This window comes from Lontra canadensis, unplaced genomic scaffold (genome assembly GCF_010015895.1).
Source record: "Lontra canadensis isolate GAN:19392208 unplaced genomic scaffold, GSC_riverotter_1.0 scaffold3, whole genome shotgun sequence".
Classification (NCBI taxonomy): domain Eukaryota; kingdom Metazoa; phylum Chordata; class Mammalia; order Carnivora; family Mustelidae; genus Lontra; species Lontra canadensis.
In genome coordinates, this window is record NW_022630997.1 from 42,020,586 (window position 1) to 42,037,892 (window position 17,307).

The 17,307-nt window shown below is 53.6% G+C and overlaps 1 protein-coding gene across 40 annotated transcripts in view; it reads left to right on the forward strand.

Moving 5' to 3' along the window:
• Nucleotides 1-4,066: 4,066 nt before the first annotated feature.
• The window catches only part of CAMK2G (calcium/calmodulin dependent protein kinase II gamma), a 53,848-nt gene continuing 40,607 nt past the window's right edge, over nt 4,067-17,307 (forward strand). For 13 of the 40 annotated variants that reach the window (XM_032839945.1, XM_032839906.1, XM_032840016.1 and 10 more), the window contains exons 1-3: nt 4,073-4,272; nt 5,638-5,732; nt 16,669-16,728. In XM_032839945.1, the coding sequence (XP_032695836.1) occupies nt 4,208-4,272; nt 5,638-5,732; nt 16,669-16,728 (220 nt within the window). In that variant the 5' untranslated portion in view covers nt 4,073-4,207. Of the gene's footprint in view, nt 4,273-5,637; nt 5,733-16,668; nt 16,729-17,307 lie in introns of all 40 variants that reach the window. The other 27 variants (XM_032839863.1, XM_032839928.1, XM_032839897.1 and 24 more) reach the window with 9 other exon arrangements.

The window sequence follows — 17,307 nt, forward strand, 5'->3', positions numbered from 1 at the left end:
TGAGCCAAAGGCAGATGCTTAACTGAATGAGCCTCCTAGGCATCTCTTTCTCACTCTTTCTTATCCCCATTATCATATCTTGTCACTAGTTTGAAATACCTTACTACTAAAAATTTTCTCAGAGTCCTTGGGGAGAGGCTATGACCTCATCACCCCTAATTCTCCAAAACTAGCCATAGAATCTTAGAATTGGAAGGGACTTCAGAAACCACTGGTCCAGTGATTTTCAAACTTATTTCAGAGACTATTTTTAGCCAAGAATTCTTCTTCAAGAAAATCTTATGCAGAACCCCAATATATAGGTTGAGCGGCTGCTGAGGCAAAACCATATAACCTGTAGGTTTCTTTGGAACATGGATAGAAAACCCCTCACAGGCACAAGACTAAATTGTCTTCAAATGTGTTTTACAACATCCCTCAACAAGCAGGTTAACTATTCTTTGTTTCCAGGAGCATCGTTCTCTTTGCATTTAAACACCTCACTTTCAATTGCCCTATTTTCCTCAGGTCTGAAGAATAAGTACCTTTACAATCTAAAATCGCATTCCAGGGGCACCTGGGTGGCTCAGTGGGTGAAAGCCTCTGCCTTCAGCTCGGGTCATGATCTCAGGGTCCTGGGATCAAGCCCCGGCATTGGCATCGGGCTCTCTGCTCAGCAGGGGGCCTGCTTCCTCCTCTCTCTCTGCCTGCCTTTCTGACTACTTGTAATCTCTCTGTCTCAGTCAAATAAATAAATAAAATCTTTAAAAAAATAAATAAAATAAAATCGCATTCCAGGGTGCCTGGGTGGTTCAGTTGGTTGGGCATCTGCCTTTGGCTCAGGTCATGATCCCAGAGTCCTAGGATGGAGTCCCATGTCTGGCCCCCTGCTCAGCTGGGAGTCTGCTTCTCCCTCAACCTCTCTCCCTTCATAATCTCTCTCTCAAATAAATAAAGAAAATCTTTTTTTTTAAAAATTGCATTCCAAAATTAGGGAGGGAAGCTTCTGGCATTCAGGGGGCAAGTGCCATGGTATAATTTTTGGAGACTTCGAAGAGAAAAGTTGGAAGAATGACAGAGGGTCCCACCCAGTGGAGCACCTTTGGTGATTACTGGGGCATCGATTTCTTACGTAATACCCTGTTCCCCATGCTGTGGGCACTGAGTGCTGGTGCTGCCCAGGGGACTGGCTGCAACCAGAACAGCGCAGCTCCAGGACCCCATGAGGTTGCCATAGATACTGATGCGCAGGGAGCTGGTGAACTCATTATTTGTATGTATCTTCCCTCTAATTGCTGTGGGGTAGCTGGGGGTTGTGTGGGTGCTACAGCAATGGGGATCAGGAGGGTGTGTACCAGGGTGTGTATTTGCGTGCACGCACACAAAGATGTCTATAGGCTCCAAATGGCCACTCTGGCCACGTCAGAGTCTGACCAGTTGACAGAAGTAGGGAGAGAGGGAGAAGTGAGTAGATGTAGAAAGAAAAAAGGAGAGATTGTTGTGAGTTTTGTTTTAATCGTGAAGTCTAATTTTTCACTTTATTTGGACCTTTTAGAAAATGAGAAGTAGTGCCCAGCAAATAGTAGGCAGTGGATAAACATTCATTGCAAGGCAGTCAGGTCCACTTACATGGCAGTGTGGGTCCTCCCCAAGGCTTCCCCCCACTATTTTTCTCATCACTCTTCCTTGTACCCACAGACTCAATGCAAAACGCTTATACGGTTACCCTCTAAAACGCAGCGTTGAAGGCTCACCCTCGGTGGGGAAGATACCCCTCTCCCAGTGGGCACCTGGGAGTTGTAGTCCTGATTTTACGTTTCTCCTTGAGATAGCCTAAGGGACGGCACTGCAGCTCTAGTTTGTTCTGATCTCCCTCCATCTTCTCACTGCACCTTACGTTAATGAATATAAAGTTTCAGCATGAGGAGGTCAGGAACCAAGTTGTCCTGAGGGCTCGGGAAGGGCACACTGATGATTAATACGCAGCCCCTATTTCTGGAGTGCAGACTAGCCATCTCTGCTGCCTTTAAGGTGGATGACAGAAACTCAGGACTCACTGTCATCCCGACGACGCATAATCTCATTGCCTTGACCCACACTGGGACTTGGAACTAGGCTCTCACCCCAGTGCTTTGAGATAGGAAGTGGCCTTACTCCCCAGCGTCTCACTTCCTGTTGCCCTGGGGACGGGTGGAGCATGGTGTTCTGTCTCCTCAGCCCTTTCCTTTGGCCCTCTCTGCCCTCCACCAGGCAATCTGTTAAAGTTTTTCCTCTCCTATTCCCTTAATCGCCCCCACTGGGCAGTCTGGTTTTCCCCAGCTCCCAGGGCTGTTGGGTGAGGAAAGGAGGGGAGACTTCTTTGGGAGCTTTGCTCCACCCACACCCCCACCCCCCCAGGGAGGCAGCCTGGGAGGCTGGGAGGCCTCTCAGCTGCCTTCTCCGTGAGCCAGCCTGCTGACAATGGAGGCCTGACTCCCAGTGGGCGTCCTGCTGTAATCAAGACTGAGCCGCAGCAGTTGGCCCAACTCCATCCTGCCCAGTTGGGACTGGCCCCTGACTTGGGGTACAGCTGCCTGGGCAGAGAGGGTTGGGAACCTGCCCAGCTTGTTTCTCCTCCACAGAGACAGTTATGTGCCTCAGTCCTACTGTCCTCTGACAGTGGCAACAGAGGAAGGGATGGTAACTCCCCCTGCCATGGCCCCAAATGGTCCCTTCATTCCACAAATGTTTACTGAGGGACTGGGGCTACGTATACAATGGGCAACAGAGGAGGCAGAGGCCCTGCCCTGTTGGAGCCTACAATTTAGTGGGAAGGCAAATATTAAATAATAATAGCTACCTCTGTTCTAATTAGGTGCCGGGAGCTATTCAAAGTGCTTTATGTGATTTAGCGCATTTAATACTCACAACACTGTGAGGTAGATAATATTATTCTTCTCAGTTTTCAGATAAAGTATTGAAGCACAGAAAGGTTAAGTGACTTGCCCAACATCACACAGCTGGGTCAATGAGTTGCCCAGAAATCCAAGCAGGCAGTCTGACATCAGAATTCACTCTTCAGGGCGCCTGGGTGGCTCAGTGGGTTAAGCCGCTGCCTTCGGCTCAGGTCATGATCTCAGGGTCCTGGGATCGAGTCCCGCATCGGGCTCTCTGCTCAGCAGGGAGCCTGCTTCCCTCTCTCTCTCTGCCTGCCTCTCTGTCTACTTGTGATCTCTCTCTGTCAAATAAATAAATAAATCTTTAAAAAAAAAAAAAAAAAGAATTCACTCTTCAGACAACCACATTCTAGCTCTACTAATTCTCATAGCAGTAAATTAAATATATCATTACAAAATGTGATGAGTGCTATAAAATAAAAATGCAGGGTGCCCTACAAGAAAATGAGGATTTTTCCCCCCTCTTTCCTTCCACTTGTTCTTCTAGCCTACAACCGCCCAAAACCTTTCTAATCGTTCCCACCTCATCCCTTTGGTTACTGGCCTGAGAGAGAACATTCTCTCATCGCTAAGGTTGGAGTGTGGGAAGGCAGAGCTCCACCTGCATCGCTGGCCCTGGCCTGGTCTCCCTGAACAAACCGTGCCTGAAGGGTTTTATCTAATAATGGCCCTGATGCTTACACAAGTCTAGACTGTCCGCTTCCAGAGGGAAGGCTGTTGAGGGAGCTGTCTCTGCACAGGCTGGGGGCGCCTCCCGCGCGTGCAGTCTGACAGCGGACTTTTTGACCTTGGCCCTCTCACCACATCCTGTGAGCCGGGCTGGGGTCTAAAGACGGCTAGAAAACTCGGTGGTCCAGACCCCTACACACTCCCAACACACACACATAGCACGCACATCCCCAGCCCTTTGCAGGGTCTGCCCTGGGACAAACCCCACAGGTCGTGAGGCTTTCAGCAACCTTCGGGTGGCCCGGGGCTGGGACCACCCCCCTCCCTCCCGGCTCCCCTATGCTCGCTGCCGAGCCGGGGCGGCTCCCGGGGCGGGGCGGAGCCGGCGGCAGGAGGCCCCTCCCCGGGGGCGGTCCGGGGGCCGGGCGGGGGGCCGGCGGGGCTGGGGGCGGGGCAGGCGGGCGGGCGCGGGGGTGTCCCTCCCTCCCTCGCTCTCCCCGGTAAAGTCTCGCGGTGCTGCCGGGCTCAGCCCCGTCTCCTCCTCTTGCTCCCTCGGCCGGGCGGCGGTGACTGTGCACCGACGTCGGCGCGGGCTACACCGCCGCGTCCGCCCGCCCGCCAGCATGGCCACCACAGCCACCTGCACCCGCTTCACCGACGACTATCAGCTCTTCGAGGAGCTCGGCAAGTACGGCCCGCCCGCCGCCAGCCGCGGCCCCACACCCTGTCCCCGCCGCCCGGGCGCTATGCGGCTCCTCGCCCCGCCCCCCGGCCCTGCACCGGCCGCTGCAGCGCCCCCTCGGCCCGCCCCACCCCCAGCCTTTCCCGCCCGCCGCCTCCGGGGCCCCCTCGCCCCAAGCTCCCTGCCCCGCAGCCCCCTCCGCTCCCTGCAGCAGCTGCCCGGGCTGCTGCACACCGCGCTGCCGCGGGGACTGCAGCCCCGGGACCGCTCCTGGGCGCCCTCCAGCCCCGCCCCTCCCTCACCCTTCAGGCGCCCCACATTCTGACCCCGCCTGCTCGCCGCGCCCCCTCCTCACCCTGCTTGGGAGCTCACTCAGCACCCTGTCCCATGTCCCATGCGCCTGGCACTCTAGACCTTCCCCGGCCCTGCAGCTCCAACCCCGCTGCGGTGCCCGAGTGCGGGGGGATGTTGGATGTCCGGCCCCGCCCCCCGCTAGTGATGCTTCCAGGATCCCAGCCCCGCTGCTGGGCAGTGCTGCAGCACCCCCTTGTCCCCTCCCCCTATCCCTGCAGTGGTCCCGGGAGCCGCGCGCCGCATCCGCAGCATCCCCCTCCCCTCTGCACTGAGCTGGCCGCCGCAGCAGCCCCGGCCCCCCCCCCACCCCCACCAGCGGCGCCGAGCCCGGCCACTGCAGCCCCCGCCCTGCCCGCCCCCCTAGACGTTTCCATAGCTAGAGAGTGCGAGCTCCCATTTGGGGGGGAAGTAATGGGGAAAATCATGGGGTAGGGGAGCTATTGATGTCTGAGACCCACAATTGGATCCTCTGTTTCCCTGCTGTCAGTTGAGCCAGGGATGCAGTGGGATGAAGCCGGTCCTGGGGGGTGGGGGGTTTGAGCCTCACTTTCCTCACCTACCCCCGTGACTGAGGGAGATTTTCCTCTTGGAATCATACCCTCTTCCTAATCTCTTCTTCCCCTACCCTCAACTATTCCTGCTGAGAAAAGAGCAGGGTCTCTGTCCCTTCTCCTGGTTCTCTTGGCCGGGACTGCAGGGCTGTCCCTGAGATGCAGCAGGTGTGTGTTTTAAACATTGCCCACCAGCTCCTGATGTACAGCCTGAGGTTGGGGCTGTTGCTTTGTCCAGCAACTAGACATGGGGGTGGGATGGGGTGGTCCTCCACCCACATCCGTTCAGTGTCACACAGTGGCCACATCCTTCTGCCCCACATTAGAGGGTGATGGTCACAACGCTGGTGTGTATGATTGTGACTAAGGGGCTGGTGATGGGAGCATCACTGTTCTCAGACCCGAAGTGTGTCTGTGTCACTCTGCTCTGCTCCGTGTCCCAGTTTTTTCCCCCTTCTCCCTCCAGGGGTGCTTTCTCTGTGGTCCGCAGGTGTGTGAAGAAAACCTCCACGCAAGAGTATGCAGCAAAAATCATCAATACCAAGAAGTTGTCTGCCCGGGGTGAGTGTTCCCCCATCTGGGTCTCCGTAGGCTGCCTCCTAGGGCTGTAGCTCTGAAGATGCTCCAGGAATTGGGAGTTGTGTATTTTAGCACCTGCAGAAGAAGTGGAATTTCAGGGTTGGTTGACTTGGAAACCAGACACGGAGTGACATGGGGAACCAGAAGTGCTCAGGTAGAAATGAATGAGAAAGATGTAAGGCATGTAGGTAGCGACAGGGAGGAATGGTACCTGAAGGCTCCAGGGAGTTTGGTTTTTAAGGGAGGCGGAGATATGGGGAATGGTGGTAGCATGGAATGGAGAGCTCTTAATTTGGAGTCTCTGTGTTGGGGGCAGTGGGCAGCCCCTCCAGGCCTGTCCTTGTCCCCGTGCCCCAGGGGTGACTTAGGATGGAAATGCAGTAAGTGAACAGCTCTGACAAATCCAGCCTCCCCCTGCCCACCAGGCGGCAGAACAGACTCCCAAGGGAAGGCAATCTGTAAACATCAGGGGAGGCTGCTACTGGCGAGGGCTTCTCGGGAACAAATCCTGCCAGATGAACTTGATTGCTTTTTTGATCAAATTACAAAGTTGGTGGTGCAACAACAGATACTGCCTGTCCTGGGTGGAGGGTGATGCTTCATGGTCTGGAAATCTCAGTGGCCTGGCCGGGGTGGGCGCAGCATTGCCTCCAGGTCCAAGGATTGTGAAGGCGCAGGCGTTGGAGCTGATTTGGGAGATCCTCCCAAGTACCTGAGGCCAGGAGGGTGAGGCCCTGTCTTTCACACCTCGAACCTACACTCCTTGAACCTTCTATTGGGTGCTTGCCAGACTCGCCTCATCTGATAGGTATAGACCCAGCAGTGTGTGTGTGGACAGGTCTGGGGAGTACAGAGGTATGTGGATGGGTTGTCATTGAGGGCCGCAGGGTGTAGCAAGGGACAAAGGTTTTTAGACCCAGAGAAAGGAGTTAGTATGGGGCAACAGGATGCCATACATATATTAGGAGCCAGGACCGATGCCCTGGGGAAGGTGAGGGCTGTGGCTTATAGTGACCCAGGCGACTCCGGGTAAGAGATGTAGTTGACGTCCCTAAGCATCAGAGAAGCTATTAAATTCCTCAGAGATGACAGTGGGCTCCTGTCATGTGTCCAGTTGTTTTGGGACCTGTTTAGCAAGGCTGCCTCTGCCTCCTGGCTGAGAGGGCTTCTCTTCATTCCCCACGAACAGGGCTTGTCTTGCTGTCCCCCTCCCAGCCTCCATCTCTTCCTGTTCCTCTACACTGGCTATAAAGTTGACTTATTTGTTTGTTTGCTTTCTCTCTGGGTACCTTGAGTCGGAGGCGACGGTTGCCATAGAGATGTGTGGGCAGTCAGATGCCCTCCTCTCCTGGGGTAGGGGGATGACACAGTGGGCTGGGCTCCTTGGCAGACATCCTGTGGCCAAGGGTGTAGGGCGCAGGCGGGGACGCAGCTCAAGAGTGGACGCCTCCCTGTGCCCACACAGCCGAGCCCTGGTGCAGCAGAAGTGGGGCTGGTGTCTGGTGTCTCCAGTTAATGACACAGTGCTGATTTGGGAGATCCTCCTCATTTCACCAGTGTCCCCTGACCCAGGGGTGAGGGAGGGAGAAACACCGGGAGCTGCACTCTGGATTGTGAAGCTCACTGTCGTGGTGACTTTGTGGAGCTGCCTGCCCTCAGCTCTTGTTCTGTCCTCCTTCCCCACCCACCTGAACTTCCCTGACCTGTGTCATCATGTCCTATTCCCTTCCTCACCTCCTTTCAACCTTGTCTTGTCTTTTCCAACTGACAGCATGCTTTCCCTGCCCAAACTGGATGAGGTTTGATTTCTCTTTGATTTTTTTTTTTTTTTTTTTTTTGGGTCCCTCAAGGAAAGGATTCTTGTGTAAGATCATATGCTTCAGACATCAACTCCCCCTCTCTCAAGATGCTTATGCCAAAACTGGGGCTCTGTCGTGTGGCTTGTGTACCAGGTTAACCTAGGGACAGAGGCCTGGTCCTGGCTGACGGGCACAGATGCCGACAAGATGGGTCAGGAATCTGTCAGTGCCAATACTGTTTGGAGGTGGGAGAGTGGGAGGGTGTTGTCTTGGAGATGGAGGGACCAAGCCGGGGGCTGTGCCATAGGTGTGGGCCCAGGGGATGTGAGCTCCTGGAGAGTTGGGCCAGGGTGCCCACTAGGCTGCCCACGGGGTTAGGGAGTGAGGGCCCATGGCTTCCCTGCAGCCTCTCAGTTTACGCTGTATATTTTATAAAGGTGCAGCAGCTGGGGCTGGGTTTCAGTCCTCGTTGTCTGTCTGTCTAGGGCTCCGCAGGTGTTGGATTTCTGTGTCTGGGAACGTGGTGGTCCTACCAGTCATCCTTGGGGGTCTGAAGGGGCTTGCTCTGTTTGCTGAGTCTTTCTGCCTTTTTTTCTTTCTTGTTTGTGATTTTCTGTGCTGCGAATCGAAGGGAAAGAGAAGGGTATCAAGCTGTTTCTCCTTGGCATCCTCGGCAAAGTGCTCAGGAGGCATGGGAAGACATCACCAGGTCTTACCGGGGAGTTTGGATCTGGGTGGGAATCCTTCTTTGGCTCCATTGTTTCTTGTCGATGTGGCCTCAGAGGCCCACGTTCGTAGCTGTGTTACAAGGGAGGGAGTTCGTGTGGTTGGGCATCGAGCACCATTTCTGTCTGCAGGCCTGTCTATGTAAAGTCACTGAAAGTCATATAACGTCACTCCCTCTGCTTGGAACAGTGATAGGTGTGGAGCTGGGCCTCTTAAGGGAGCCCGTGGTTCCAAGCTTAGCTCTCCACTAGGCTGAAGGAGGCATTTAAAATAGGCTTGGATGCAGGAGCTAGTGGGCCAGGTGATGGCAATGATAAGTCGTTATTTTAAGATTTAAGAGCATCCCCCCAAGGAGCCTGAGCCCTTATGTCTTTTTTTATTTTTAAATCTTCAGATTCCCTTCTTATCTTTATTCATATGCATATAGATTTTCACCTCGTGGAGCATAACATTTTATATCCTGCTCTCTTGCTTACATCCATAGCGTTTCCCCATATTGCTATAGTTGAAGGGCAAATGGTCCTTTCTTCTTCCGTAGCTTAGGGTTTATCTTTGGAACAGTTAGCATCATAAGGAACCTCTGTATTTGGACCGTTTATCTGGAGTCCAGTTGCTGTTACTACTGTGGATACTTGGCCTTACTAAGAGGTGCTACCAGAAACAGTATTTTGAAATCTGTTATAGCACTTGCTGTGTTTATTTATTTAATCTGTATACGCCATGTGAAGAAGTTTCTGTAGAGGTTAAATGTAAGCAAAAGCTTTCCTCTTCCTGCGGACCAGGGAGGTAAGGGGTTGGGACCATATGTTTCTTTACCTTGGTGTGGGCAGTGCCCAGCCAAGTACCTGACACATACCTAGCCTATACATGTTGAATGAATGGATTCAGAACACTATGTAACTAGTCATGGTTACTTCTTGGCTTTGGCTCTCATGAAACTCAGAGTTGAGTTTTAGGAATGCTTATACCCTGGTACTGGCTTGGGTTCCCCCCTTTCTGATCCGTGGAACCTGGCATAGGCGTGACATGGCTGTTGGATAGGACACATGAGGTTAAAGACCTGTGCTTGGGGCATATATGGTGGGTGGGAGAAGTAGGAACACAGTGTAGCTTATGATTCTTTCCTCCCTGTCAGTAATGACCTTATAGGGCAATGTTGGGACTTCCTCTCAGCAGCGATTTTCAATTTTAGTGTGCATAAGTATCACCTGAGTACTGGTTAAAAAATACAGATTCCTGGGTTCTATCCACAGGGGCCTGGGGTTGGACCCCAGAATCTACACTTTAAACAAGGGCCCTAGTGAATTTCATACACGGGGTCCCCCAGCCACGCTTTAGGAAATGCCGTCTGAAATCAGCAAACGCACCACCAGTCACTCTTGTCATGTTCTCTGAGATTTCCCAAACAAACCTTGGCCCAGCCTTCTCCAGGTGGCATCTCTGCCAGTATGTGGCCATCTGTGCCCATGGGTTTTTCTGAGATTAGGGGCCTTCTTCTGAGCCCCCAGACTGGGGTGTCAGCCTGTGTCCAAGGCTATAGCAGGCTGAGTGGCTAAGGTTGTGGCATGTTGGCCGCCAGAAGGGCAAAGGCTGTCCCTTTCTGGGTCCAGCTGGCCCTGGGGACTGAAATCAGATCCCCCTAGGTGGTGCCAGCTGTAAGTCCCCACCCCCTTAGTGCTGGCCTGAGTAGCCCCCATGACATTTGTGTCCCCTGTGGTATCTCCAAGTGAGACTTTCCTGTTAAGGATCTGGGTGAAGCGAGGGGAGGCTGGGAGGGGAGGGTGAAGCAGTGCAGGGCTGGGGTGGCGGTGGGGGGGGGGGGGAGAGCAATCTGCGGAGCGCTGGAACGCTGGGACTCTGCTACTTGAGGAAGCATTTAAGGAGGCTGTATGCAAAGCTGTGTTTTCCTCCTGAGGATAACAGGCCAGTCAGTTTCTGTTGACAGAGAAATGGGCATCCTGTATATAAATGACTGAGCTTCCACTGACTTATCCCCCTAAGAGGATGAGAAAGCAGCCTGAAGGCCCCTTCTCTGTGCCAGAGGCTTCTGCTGGGTTGGTCTTGTCATTCAGTCACACTGTGAGCGATGTGACTTAGTTCGTACAACACTGGCCTGTCACCCTGCCATTCCACCCACCTTCCCAGAGCGACTTTGGGTACTGGCCTCATGGAGTGGGGATGGCGGTTGGAAGGTGGCCCCATCCTTGCTCTCTCCTGGCTGCTTGCCCTGGTCTCTTGTCAGAAGCTGTGCTCTAAGCTTCGAGGCTCTGCTGAAACCCTAGAGGTGAGTGGCTGACCCCATTCTCTGCTGAGGCTGGAGACAGGGAAGGGGAGGAGTGGGTAGGACAGGCTCCTGCCCCCAGCTCTGTGCTTGCTCTCTGGACAGCCTTGGCAGGCCAACAGGGCCCTGATCCCATGGGTGCCAAAAGGGTGATGACAGGGAGAGATGGGCACTTTGCACCTCTTGAGTGCCTCTCGGCAGAGGACTTTTGTCATCTGCCCATGGCCAGAAGGATCTGCCTCAGGGCCAGTGGGGAAACCAAGGCACAAAAGATTGGTCTGTTTCCTTTGAGCTGTAGGTATGCCAGTGATTTTGCCAGTGCTCAGACCCCGGCATCCTCCAGCAGTACGGTCTTCACCTATCCCGTGGCTCCTCCCTTGAAAACACAGATTCTGGGCATTTTGTTCCTGTGATACATGCTGCTCTCTTATCCCCACACCTCGAGCTAGGCCCAGAGTGCTAAAGCCTGGTGGAGCAAATTCCTCTCTTTTGCTGGCTGAGGCCCTGCTCTCATCTGTACCCACCTCTCTGGGTATAGACCCCTCTGTGATGGGGATATTTCCATCCTCACCCCCTGCCCCCCAAAACCATCTCTACTTCCTGGGTCCTATCAGCAACAGCAGCAGCAGCTTCCCATCTGCTCCCCTCTTTTCTCCTCCCTCTATCCCCTCCCCCTGCTTGCTGCTGCCCTGGGAGGAGCTATTTTTAGGGGCTGCTTCCTGGGATGTTTTACTTGGGGCTGGTTACCATGAAGGAAATGTCACCAAAACAGTGGGCAAAGGCTGCAGGCACCCAGATCCCGGCCGTGGGCATGGAGAACCAAGCTGCTGACCCTCTTTTGGCCAGGAGAGAATCCAGAGTGTCTAGAGGCAGAACGCTGCCTTCTTGGAGCTTGCAAGTGACCCCACGGGGATTTTCTCCATCCACGCTGGTTTGGGAGACTTTCACTGTGGGGCACTTCTTAGTGCCTCTCTCCTCTCCCTTCTTAGTTAAAGCTTCTCTTAAGAGACAGAGGCCACAGTGGGGCTTGGGTCTCTGTGTCACCTGGTGAAAGTTGCTTGAGTGAGGACTGAGGAGAAAGGGAGGATGCCAGCTTCAGAGACAGAGCCTTAGGGGATCATGCGAGCTCGTTTTGGGCCTCGTCCCACTGTCCTCACAGCACACGGCTGGTCCCGGGTGTGTGAGTGTGAAGGAATTCCAAGCCGTGACCCCGGGGTGGACATGGTGGGTGGACTTTGCTCTTAATTGGAGACTCTTTGCACCTTTGGAGTGAGACTCAAAGAGGAAGGGATGTGGCATCACAGTGTCAGGATGAGGTCAATGGGATGGTGGCCTGGGATTCCCACTGGTCCATGCCCAAGGCCAGGGGCTGTTTATAAGCAGCTGGAAATGTGCACTACACCACCAAATCCCTATGGTGCCCTTGTTCCTTCTCCTGAGAGTGAAGGCCCGGGGGCCAGACGGAGGCCTCTGCCACTTGGGAAGGAGGAGGAGGGCACTCCGGAGGGCAGCAAGAGGAGACGCTCCTCGTGGAACATCTGAAATTGGGCCATAGGAAGCTGTAGGAATCTTCTCATCATTCATCGGGATCACAGGCACAGACCCTTGAAATACCCTTTGAAAAGTCAAGGTGTCATTGGGATTGGAACTTGGGGAGGGTCCTCATAGCTGGCATAGGGCTGTGTGTTCTTTTCCATCATAGAGGGTGCTGTGTTTAGGTGGCAGGAGGCTCTTAGGTGAAGCTAGTGCTGGCATTTATGGTTTTAGAGAAATGTCACTAAAGCAGTCATGTCCCTGCAGGGCCATGGAGATCAATGGCCAGCCTTCCCTGGCCCCCTGTCCTGTTGGGGGGAAGGCAAGTACATCTGGAGTAGGCTTCTGGTTTGGATTTAGGGGAGAGGTGGTTCTAGAACCCTGCTTCCCCTTTGCCACATGCCATCTCCTCACTGCTTCCTCTTCTGCCTCCCTTGGTACCAACTACCTGGTCACTCCTTGCCGCTCTTCCTGTGATGGGTACTTGGCTTGGACCAAGGCTCAAAGTGCTGTGGCCAAAGGCAAGAGAGGCAGGGCCTCCAGGGATGCTTGTTTCTTGGGCCTGGCTCTACGCTGGGTGGGCTGTTGGGGAAGGCCTGAGCAGGTCCCTGATAACGGCCACTTCTGCTTTCTGCTCCTGTTGCTACCTCTGCTATTGAGGGGGAAAACCTTGCAGAGAGATGTGGTTGGAGCTGGGCTGAAGGTCGGCAGGGGTGGGTCTCTCCATGGCAGTAGCACACAGGCGGGCAGGAAGTGGCCCTGTGCAAAAGCGGGAAGTGGCTCTTGTCAAACAGGAAAGGGGGGCTGGGCCACGTGAGGGGGCGGGGAATAGCCCAGCTGAAAGGTGGGTGGGAAGAGGATCAGCCTTGGAAGGCCTAGGAAGAGCGAGCTCTGGGGTCTTTGGAAAGAGGGGTATCTTGAGGGAGAAGGCCATCTTTGGGACAAAAGCACCAGCTGGTGTGTTATCCCCTCAGGATGCCCAGACAAGCCCTGGCGTGGCCACTGTGGACTGACGACTCAGTTCAGTGGCTTCACCCTTTTGGGGGCTGTGATGCTGTGCTTTAGCTGGGACAGCCCTTGCCATTGGGAAAGATACTCTACAAACCATATTTGTTCCTGAAATACCACTCTGCTGCTGGGGTGGAGCCCTCCGCTTTTTTCCCCAGATGGCCCAGTCCTGGAGGGGACTCCAGGACAGGAGGTATGTGGGGGAAAGGGGCTGGAGACGACAGCAGGGAGCCTGGGGCACAGTATAAGGACGCAAGGAGAGGATGGTAGGCAGAAATCACATGGCCCGTTGACCAGAGCTTCTGGAAGACAGGATGCCACAGCCACCAAGCGTGAGGCTGAGGAAGAGGAGGGATCCCGCAGGCAGTGGCACTTCTAAGCTGTCCTCTCTCCAGAAGCCCCCGTTGCTAACCTTTCCCCAAGGTGGGCCCCAACCAAAACAGGCAGGAATATCTCCCCACTCGGGATGGCTGCAGCGAGCCAAGGCAGAAGGCTCTGCTGGTGTGCTGGGGACTCTGGCCGCCCAGGCTGCGGGAGGCTCGGTCCGACTCACTGTGTGTCTCTGGCAATAGCCACGGCTCAGATTCTCCCTGGGTGCCAGGCACTGCACTGAGCATTTACCCAATTACCGCATTTAATCTGCAGAGAACACCGCCTCCGTTTTCAAAGCGAGGAAACTCTTTCCCAAGATATGTGCCTGGCTCCTTTTGTCACCTCCTTCAGGTCCCAATCAAACGTCATTTCCTTGCTGAAGCTTTCCATGACCGTCCTATTTAAATGTGTGCCATTCCTCTTCCCTGCTTTATTTTCCCACATTGCGCTTGCCACAACATTTCATGTCCCATCCCCTTCGTCTCGTCTGTCCCTCCCCCAACCCAGCCCCGCTGGAATATCACCTCCATGAAGGCAGGGATTTTTATCTTGTTTTGTTCAGTGCTGTAGCCATAGCATTTAGAACAGTGTTTTTTGGAAGAATGAAGGAGGGTCAGATGGATTTAATAACTCACCTGTCATAGACATGCTCAGACTCACCCTGGGGCTGTCTGACTCCAAAACTGTGTGTTCATGGATGAAGTACATGCTAAGGACCGGCGCCAAGACCAGGAGCAGCCTGGGATTCAGAGACGACATGGGGACTCGGCTCCTTGGAGACAGGGTTGAAATAAGTGGCTGACAAGGACCCTCTGGGCACTGGGCAGCTCCTTCGAGGAGCTAGAAGTATGAGCCTGTGTCTCTCCTCTCCCAACTCTGAGTCACTGGTGAAGCCAGAGCACCCTTATTTTTAGTGCTGTTGCTCTTATGGGCCTGCAACCATTAGCCAGTAAGAGACTTAAGGGAGGAGATAAACGTTAATCTTCCAGGCCTTCCCCTCAGCAGCCACCTCCGCATTGCAATATACTGTTCTCCTGCAACTGCCTGGGCAGCTAAGCCCAAGAGTTTTGGGTCAGAGGGCGGCGAGGTGAGTGGTCAGAGGGTGGAAGCTTTGGGGCTCCCTAGCTTGGTACTTCCATCCCGGGTCCAGGAGCTGGAAGGAAGGTGGGTAACCTTGACATCTTCCCAGCCAGATCTGGAAGAAGCAGAACCTCTGCCACTGGGCAGTGTTAGCCCTACTTCCTCAACCCCAGGGTCTGAAGATCCCCAGGAAGGATGGATCCCAGGTGGTGTGGGAATGTGGCGTCTACCTGTGGTTCTCTGGCTGCATCCTGGTTGGTGGTAATGCCAAACCTGAGGATGGAAAGGAGGGCCTGACCCAGATCTTTGGGCAGCTGGGACGGATTAGCTGGGCAGCAGGAACTAATCTCCGCCTGTCCCCACCTCCTTCTTCCACAAAGCAGAGCTATTGCTAGAGGGAAAGTTTAGGACAAAACTGGGGGTTACTGCTGAAACAACAAGTATGAATTCCTTTTGGCCTGTAATCCCTGCATTATCTCAGACTACATTATTTTGCCAGGCCTGGGTTTGAATCCCAGTTCTTGCATTCCCTGTAGGGCCTCAAGCGAGTTATTTAACTTCTGTGGGCTTCAGTTTTCTTATGTGTGAAATGGTGACCGTCATGGCGCCTACCTGGTAGGATGGTTGTGGGGGTCATGGGGAGCTCTGCAGAGGCTCTTTGCTGTTGAGCTGGAGGTAGGGTGGAAAGAACCCCTACCACGGGAGGCCGGAAGTGCCTGGCAGGTGTGGATATGAAGGCACTTGCCTAGACCTGGAGAAATGCCTCCCCAAACCCAGAGTCATTACCAGTTGCTCTCACTCTGTCCTGTCATCCTAGCACAGTGATGGAGAAAGGGCTCCAGGCTCAGACTGCCTGCATCCACTGCCTGGGACCTTGGATGGGTCACTTCAACTTGTTAAGCCTCAGTTTCCTCATTTGCCGTGTAATGGAGTTCATCGGATCCTTTACTTCACAGGGTCTCGGTGAGGATGATCAAGTAAGATCACCCATGCTTCTGCCTGGCGTGTAGTGAATCCTCAGTAAACAACGCTTGTTAGTACGATTGGTGTTATTGATAGACCGATACAAAGCCCCTGTTGTGGCAAGACCTTTAGGAAGCAGCACTCAGAAAGGTCCCACCCTTTGAAGAGCTTGTGACCAAAAGATACTGGACATATTGTATGATGTGACAATTCGAAGACATGTGGTGGAGGATGGGGGGATGCTCAGAGTGAGGAGAGGTCACACCTGCTGGCCGGAACAGAGAAGACTTTGTGAAGGAGGGGACTGTTGGGCAGGATTCCATCAGCTAGAAGGGGAAGGGCTGCTAGGCCGCGCTGCTTTGGGTAGTGGTGTCCTCTCTCTGCTTCCTGGAGCTCTGCCTTCCTGTGGAAAGAATTGACCAAGGCAGCTTGTTTGCACTGGGGGACTCCTGGATTCTGGTCCTTTCACCAGAACAGAGTAACCCCCGTGCCTGAGTGCCAAGAGGGGAGCACTAACAGCAGGCTGTGGCCAGCAGGATCCTGGGGAGAAGCAGGATGACTGTAAAGTGGGCAGCATAATAGCACCAGCCTCGTAGAGTGGTTACGAGAATAAATTAAAAGATGTTTTTCCCTGGTATAGAAGTAAGCTCTCAAGAAATGTTAGCTCTGCTTATCATTTTGTCAAATCATCATCATCCTCATCATTATCTTGGTTGTCAGCCTCATTATGTTTCAGGGATACTCTGAAGACCAAGTCAGAGGATATTTGCACAATTCCTAGCACAGTGCCTGGTCATGTAGTGGGTGCTCAGTAAAATTTGGTTATTAGTAGCACCTCTATCAAGAAAGAGATTCTGGACGCCCTGGCCCAGTGAAATCCCTGCTGTAGTGAAAAGGGTACCGGAGTTAAGTGGAAGACCTGGATTCAAGTTCTGACTCTGCCTCTCACTAACTTGAGGGACTTTCCTAGGGCATTTCCTCATTTGAAAAAAGTCATAATACCTGTATCTGGGATTGCCGTGACTTGCTCCATTAATTTGGCAAATTAGTAAAAAGTGCATAGTTGGTGCCTAATAACTGAAGGACTATGAATAGCCAGGTGGCCACAAATAGAACAGATGGCTGATGGGTTTTGTCTTCTCTCTTCTGCTTTTAGATCACCAGAAACTAGAACGTGAGGCCCGGATATGCCGACTTTTGAAACATCCAAACATTGGTAAGCACCTTTGCTTGGGGTATTTCTTGGGCATCTGGTAGAAGGTAGGGAGAACAGAGATCCACTGCTTTGGTGTCTGAAACCAGTTCTGACCCTGGACCTTGGCCTGGTATAACTTTTTTTTGTCCAAGTGGGATAGCAGTTGTGTCTTGCTCAGAATTCTGGAGCCTTCTGCTCTAGACACCTGAGGGTCTCCATCCCTCCAGTGCCATTCAGGATGGGAGGTGCTGGAATAGGTTTCAGACTCCCTTTCTTCCCCTTCTCCTTCCGTCTTTGGGCTGAGGTCCAGGGTCCACAGCGTGTGAGGCTCCGGGCTAGTAGCCTGCCAGCGTCTCTCACCAGGGGCCTTCCACAGCCATCATAAAAGGGTCCGGATTTTGTTTCTGGACTTGAAAGAGTTTTGTTCCTGTTACGGTGTCGTGCACACTCTGGGGGTTTCCATGGTGCTCCCGTTTGTATTCCACAGAGCCAGGAAAGCAAGCTGCCCACCCGCCTGGCTTCTCTGGAGAAGGGATGGCAGGAGCCACTCTCATGGGGAAGGAGGAAAAATTAAGAGGATTTCTCCCTGCTCCCACCCTG